This window comes from Oryzias latipes, chromosome 1 (genome assembly GCF_002234675.1).
Source record: "Oryzias latipes chromosome 1, ASM223467v1".
NCBI classification, from domain to species: domain Eukaryota; kingdom Metazoa; phylum Chordata; class Actinopteri; order Beloniformes; family Adrianichthyidae; genus Oryzias; species Oryzias latipes.
The window spans coordinates 11,839,163-11,846,275 of NC_019859.2; the positions used below are offsets into that span (position 1 = coordinate 11,839,163).

At 37.7% G+C, this 7,113-nt stretch overlaps 1 protein-coding gene across 2 annotated transcripts; it reads left to right on the forward strand.

Moving 5' to 3' along the window:
- Positions 1-520: 520 nt before the first annotated feature.
- LOC105354033 (serine/threonine-protein kinase pim-1) lies at positions 521-6,334 on the forward strand. Of its 2 annotated transcripts, none has more exons than XM_020702616.2 (11): positions 521-651; positions 764-952; positions 1,826-2,083; positions 2,527-2,604; positions 2,717-2,811; positions 3,005-3,052; positions 3,148-3,369; positions 4,064-4,244; positions 4,322-4,492; positions 4,566-5,327; positions 5,446-6,334. In XM_020702616.2, the coding sequence occupies exons 1-10, from the start codon at positions 612-614 to the stop codon at positions 4,655-4,657; spliced, it is 1,374 nt and encodes a 457-aa protein (XP_020558275.2). In that variant the 5' UTR covers positions 521-611; the 3' UTR covers positions 4,658-5,327; positions 5,446-6,334. The 2 variants fall into 2 exon arrangements, with proteins under 2 accessions (XP_020558275.2, XP_020558279.2); XM_020702620.2 differs by having other exon boundaries at positions 767-952.
- Positions 6,335-7,113: the final 779 nt, after the last annotated feature.

Sequence of the window (7,113 nt, forward strand, 5' to 3'; positions counted from 1 at the left end):
AACAGCCACAACCTCTGATTGGCTGTTAAAAGCTTTTCCCCCGTATGAGGGGTTTGGTGGAGTAGGTGATCCATTCAAGCATTCTAGGACATTTAAAACGTTGCAGCTGGAAATAAACTGAAGTATTCAATGGATTCATTTTTAATGAAGAAAATATACAATTAAAACTCAGTTCACAATAAAAGCTTCCTATCAACCATTCTGACCAATCCCCTGCCGCTTAGTTCCTCTTGGCATTATGGGTAGTGTAGTCAAATCAAGTTCATGACAGCTTTTATGCTTTATGCACGATATAATTTGTTGGACCTCTGGGTCTGAAAAATACAGTACTTATGTTGTAAAATCACATTTTTCTCAAATGTTTTAGTATTTTTCAGATTGTACCGATTGATATGTAAACACCAAAAAGTAAACTAATGCTAAAGTCACATGCTGTGTAACTTAGCAACAGACTGTGACATCACGGATATCAGAGAGCCCCATTTATAAGTTGCTTAGCAACACGGTTAAGCCATAACATTCTTCGAGCTCTTAGGTGAAGCACGTATTTTGAGACTAAGGAAAAGTTTTCTGATTTACTCAGATTTTTGTGAAATAAACAGCAGACGATCATGGACAAAGATTCTGCCATGGATAATCCAAAATATACTGGTAAATGAGAGTCCCAGCAAAACATTTAGTCACGCGTTTGCTTCGTAAAAATGCTAAAGTTTAGTTTTTGTGTTGCTATGATAATATTTTAACTCATCCTGCTTTTCCAAAGAAGTTGAGAGGAAGACCAGTCCTAAAAAGAAGAAAAAAGTGACGTTCCCTGGGCCAATTGAGACTCCTGAACCTGAGCCTACAAAACCATCTACCAGCACCCCAGTGAGAAAACTCAAGAAAAAAAGACAGGAAGACGACGATGAAGGAGAAATAATGAAGCCAAAGAAGCTGAAAACTTCACTGAAAGGTAAATGAGCTGAAACAGACCCCCAAACAACACGATAACCTGTAGGCTGAACAGAACAGGTCTAATTCTAATTTATTTTTAAAAGGACATGTCTCTAATAGTTGGACAGTACAGTGCTACAAAAAGAAATGAAAGGTCAGAAAATTAAAAAAATAAAACTAGCATGACAAATTAAAAACTACCAGATTGTCACACTCCTCCCAGACCATCTCAAAAGTTGAGTCGCTGGTTTTTTCTTAAGGCTTTGTCAGACGTAGGAGCAAGTTTGTGTGCCTCAAAGCTCATTACAGCAATCAACTGTCCAAGACTATAGCACCAAACCTTTAACGTACATTTCACAACAGTACATATGTAATAAAATCACATTTTCGAAAAGGTTTTACACTGAAGTGCTTTTCAGAATGTGTCAATTTAAACATAAACACTAAAAAGTAGCCAAAGTCACATGCTGTGTAACTTAGCAACAGACTGTGACATCACTGATATCATTGAACCCCATTTTATAAGTTGCTTAGCAACACGGTTAAGCCATAACATTCTTCGAGCTCTAAAGTGAAGCACGTATTTTGAGACTAAGGAAAGTTTTTCCGATTTACTCAAGTTTTTGTGTAATAAACAGCAAACGATCACGGACAAAGATTCTGCCATGGACAATCCAAAATATACTGGTAAATGAGAGTCCCAGCAAAACTTTTAGTCACACGTTTGCTTCGTAAAAATGCTAAAGTTTGGTTTTTGTGATAACATCTCAACCCCCCAACACATTGACATACTTTGTGAGCTCGAGCAGTAAACGGTGAAGATATAAAAGAAATATTCTATAGTAATTAAGCTGTTTTTGTTGTTGTTGTTGTTTTTTTTTGTCATTTTCAGAGTCTAGCACTAGCATGGGACAACAAGATAAGGCATCTCCAGATGATGGACAAAACAAAAATGTTGAGAGGCAGCCTGTCTCCAGAAAGAAGAAACAGAAGAATAAACACATAAACCAGGAACCAATTGAGTCTTCTGAATCTGAGCCTTCCCAACCATCTACCAACACCCCAGTGAAAACACTAAAGCGAAAAAGACAGGAAGACAAAGAGGAAGAAGAAACAATAGAGTCGAAGAAGATGAAAACTCCTCCAAAAGGTAAATAAGCTGACACAGACCTCATGGTTTTCTCGAGGGACAAGAAAAAAAATAAAACTGTCATAACAAATTAAGGACATACTCCGCTTGGACTATCTCAAAAAGTAAAAATGAGTTGTCTTTGTTTTAAAGTCTGCTTTAACACTGCAACCAAATGAATGTCTCTATTTTTCATCAGCATATTTTACATTTCCTGAGCACTCACTCTAATTTAAACTGTGCTGAACCTTAAAATGTTTTAGTTGTTACAATCAAAGCAACCGTCTGTGGTTCAACTTTCCTAAGGTTGCTTCTTAAACTGCTCAGCCCATTTAAAAAAAAAAAACATATTTAGAAAAACAATTAAATACAGTTTTGCCTCTAAGTTTTAGCACAAAGGGGTAGTAGAGGTGTACAAAAAGAAAAGCTGTGCAATAAGAAAACCCTTTTCTTGTCATTTTCAGATTCCAGTTCCTGTGACGCCAAACAGATTGCAACTTCCTCAGAGCTAACTGAGAGGGACGACTTGATAACCGATAAAGGTCTGATGATTTAATACAATTTTCCGTTTGATTATACTGTTACTTTATGTTTAATAATATAATTTTCAATAATAAATGAACTAACATTGCATTTCTGTTTTTTTGTGTTCAGATAAATTTGAAGCCAAATATGTGGAAGAATATTACTTTGCTTCAGGAGGTTATGGATCCATATTCAGTGGCTTTCGCAAATCTGACAACCTACCAGTAAGTGTTTCTAGAGTAAATGAGCTAGAGATTTTTTATAAAAGCATGAGAAAAGTACTTGGGTATATTCATTTATGATCAGACTGTTGATGTTTGTGGTCCAAATGGTCTCAATTAAAATAGATTTTGATGGAGGGGAAATCCTCCTGTCGATCATCTCACACTCAGAGATGCTCTTGTTTGTGTCTTGCAGGTAGCCGTCAAGCACATTTTCAAACGTAAAATCACAAATAAAAAAATGGTAAGTTGCTTGAGCCAAATTCTTCGGAGTATCTCTGGTCTAAATGGGTTTCTGTGCTTCTCTTCCTCATTGCTCTCTTTGTTTTGATTCTTCAGGACGATGGCAATGGAAAAATGGTTCCTTCTGAAGTGGCCATAATGTTAAAGTTACAAGATGAGTCCATTCATTCAGATGGAAAAGCAGCGCCAGTAGCCCTGTTGGACTGGTATGAGATCGGTGGAGAAATCCTCCTGGTCATGGAGAGACCGATCCCTTGTGAGGACCTACGTCATTACACTGACAGCGAAGGAGGCACACTGCAAGAAGAAGAAGCCAAGGTAGTGGCAGTCTGTGTTGGTTTGAGATGTTCTGTCTGTTTCTGCAGAAACTTCCTGAAGCTGAAGCGTTTATTCAATGCAACCTTGTTTCATAAAGTAGTTAAGCGTTCAATGCAGAAGCAAAAGTAGCTTTCAGCAGGTTCAGAACATTAGAACGAAGAGTACTTCTAAAGCTACATATATGATGCGTGGTACAAGAACGTGCTAAACGTGGCTTCTTGAACACACATTTAGCCCTTTGTGTTCACACTGGACAAGCAGGGGCGGGCTTCTTCGCCTTTATCCACTGTTTCCCAGCCCATGTCTGCCACCTACAGTTGGAAGAGGCTTGGTGCAAAATGTTGAAGCAGTGCAAATCTCTCGATTTAGGCACAAAATGTAAACTTTTGTGAATTGGAGGGGATGTCATCCATACTTTACAACTAAATCTGAGTTCCCGATTGGTCAAAATTCAACCTGGTTTGACTTGCTACACATGTTCAATGGCCGTGTGTTTTGTACGTGGAGCTTGAAAACGGCGTAAAAAAGTGCATATTGAGAGTTTTAAAGGTGACGGCCCGAAACCCACATTCACATAGACTTTTCATTGGAAGTGAACCTGAACGCATCTTGACGAGGCCGGCGTGGATGCTGTTTTAGAAGGAGGCTTGGGCTTTGCTGCCTCAGCTTATTACTTCTTTTTTATCTCTTTCAGATCATAATGACACAGCTAATTCGCACAGCCATAGACCTCGAGGACAGAAATATCTTCCATCAAGACATCAAAACTGACAACATCCTCATTCAAACCCACACAAATACACCACAAGCTCGTCTTATAGACTTTGGAGTGAGCTGCATGGCAGAAAAGGATTCCATCCTTCGAGGATTTTCAGGTAGAAGATCTGCATCTACAAATAAAAACGTGGAAAATTAGCATGAATATGACTCATGTTTATTTTATTTTTTCCAGGAACTCCCATAAATGCTCCCCCAGAAGCATTTAGAGGCTTTTGTAGCCCTGGATCAACCACAGTGTGGCAGCTTGGAGTAGTTTTGTATGAGACCCTCCATTACTGCAACGATTTCTCTACACTACATTTTCTCGAAGGGGATCAGATGATTGACGATGAACTGTCAGAAGGTAAGAAATAATCTGTCTCTGCATGGATACTCGGGCTCTGACCTTCAGCTTTACTTTACTTTACTTTCTCCAGAGTGCCAAGACTTTTTCCAAGCATGTTTAGATACTTCCGTAGAACAGCGCCCCAACCTCCAAGACCTCCTCCACCATCCATGGCTCAGATAAACACACACACAGACACTCACACAAACACACACACACAGGAACAGAGAACTCAAAAGTCTGAAATTTTAAAAAGTTTAGAAATTTTAGCAAAAATCACAAACCTAAATTGACCTTAGAATATAAATGTAGAGTGTAAGGGAAAATGATAAATACTAAAGTTTAGCTGCATTAGGGGCAAATGATGGCAATATTATAAAATGAAAGTTTTTACTCTTTGTACTACCTAGGAAACTATGCCAGATTTAGAATTGGAATTGGTTTAAAAAGTGGCATTTCCCATGATTACTACGTCCTTTTGTTAAAGTACCCCAAACTTAAACGATACACTCCTTTTTTTTTCAGTCTTCCTTTGCTTTGATGTTTGGAAACACGGCACCAAGCAGCATTAAAAAACAGAATGTTGTTAAAAGAAACGTAGTATAGTATAATTGAAAATCCAGATGGGGTGGAGATACAAGTAGTTACAGAAAAACTGGACAAAAGTTAAATGGTGTTCTTCTGGGTTCTCTGTCTCCACTGATTGTGCTAATGTTGACTCTCCCGGAAAGACCTGCCTCGTTTTCCTCGTTCCAGTGACCGGGACTCGTCTGTGTTGCTGTGACCTTCGTGGATGCCGTGTGCGGATGTCCTCCAGAGAGAGTTGGCAGGACCTTCTGTGTCTCAAATATTGGTGAGTTGTTATCCTAGACAATCACTACAGTATGTAAAAAAGTAAATGTCTCCAAAATCAAGCTTTAGATGTTCCAGCAGTGTCATTTCCTGACATGCTGTTCTTCTCTTTTCAACAGGACTCCTTGGCGTGATGGTGGTGCTGGTGGTGCTAGTGGGGGGGGTTGTTACACACTTTTTCTGCAGCTCCTTTAACCCCCCCTGGCGTCGTCTTCAGAGAGAGCTTGGGCAGGAGAGGAGCGTGCACCACCCAAACCAAATGGATTTAATTGGCAGAAAGAAAAACCTAAAAACTAGGAGGGGACGTGCAAAAACCAGCCAAAGCTTTTTAATTCCTCTGTAAAAACGTCAAATTAGAAGCTCAAAAATCATTTTAATTAGAAGCGTACTTAAGTCTAACAAGGTTGCATTGTGTTTAGGGAATCTGACTATTTTCCGAAAACAAGCAAATAGAATCCACAGTGTTAGATGAGGGTGGTAGAGGGAAATCAGCTAATCACGAAAACATCAACATTTATAAAGTCTTTGTAATTTCCATAACAGATCTCAAATAATAAAAGAAGATTGGACATAACTGAGATCAAATGAGCATTCATATCGCTAAAGAATGCGCTAAACGTATCTGTCTTTTAGTCTGTAGTTAAAAAGACAGATGTGGTCCTGTTACACGCGTGTGGGTTTTCTCCGGGCCCTTTGGCCTTCTCCCACTTCTTAAAGACGTGTCTCCACGTTTATTTGTTGCATACCGAAACTTAGCTTTTCTTGATAAATTGGGATTTAAAATTCTTGAAAAGAATCGTTAAAAATAAGACCGTCCAAACCTCAAACGGCTTTCTACATGAACTTTTGCCACTCTGACATAGCAAAAATAAAATGAAGAGCCTGCACTAAAGCGTACTAGGTCTTCTAAAACAAAAACAGTCAATTAAAAAGCATTTGCACGTCCCCTAACTGGTTTTTCTAATTCGGCATTTCAATTGGTGAAATAAAAAAGGCAAAATTGGAAGACTTGTCATGTTTTTTTTCATTGTTTTTTTTTTGTTGGTCAAACACAGAAACTTAAAAACAAGGTCTAATAATCTTCCAACAATAAATGAAAAAATTGTGTTTTTTTTCTCTTAACAGTATTTTAAAGCTTCTTTAACCATTTCCTAAATTACCAGCAATTGTGTTTAAAAAGAATGAGATTATTGGTAGTGACAAACGGCAGTAAGAATATATATTACACTTTGTGTTTAAAAAAAATTATAGATATAAGTATTTATATTTTTAAATGAAAATAAATTCTTTAAAGGATTGTAAACGTTGAAGAAAAGTGGCATGACCACATACTGATTGAAAGAAACAAGCTTAGAGGTTGATAACTCTGTCTATACATCCACCCACCTGCTAATGAAAACAACAAAATACCTTTATCCTGTGAATTTGAGATTTGGAAAAACAAAATCAAATTAGGAAGTACCACAGTAATCGTCCGTTTTTGAACATTCTCCAATATTTTGTAAAAAACAATTGCATCAACTCTTCTATTAACCTTTTAAATGATTTCTTTAGCAGTAACTAGTGCAACAAAAACTGAACTTCAAACTTGTAGAGAACATTGCAGCAATGCAAGATAGTTAATATGTTGAAAGAATGTTCCTGCACGTTTTAGCATTTGGTAAGGTTTTCGAAAATAATGACAAATATTAGGTTTTTCACCACAGACAACTGAAATGTAGGTTTGACGAGATAAGGTTATGCAGAAAAACTAGTTTTTCATCAAAAAGAGGTCCCAGTGACTATGG

Coding starts and splice junctions, on each gene's coding strand:
- LOC105354033 (XM_020702616.2), top strand. CDS start 612: ATGGACAAAGATTCTGCCATGGATAATCCAAAATATACTG. Junction 953..1,825: donor GCTGAAAACTTCACTGAAAG/GTAAATGAGCTG, acceptor TGTCATTTTCAG/AGTCTAGCACTAGCATGGGA. Junction 2,812..3,004: donor GCAAATCTGACAACCTACCA/GTAAGTGTTTCT, acceptor TGTGTCTTGCAG/GTAGCCGTCAAGCACATTTT.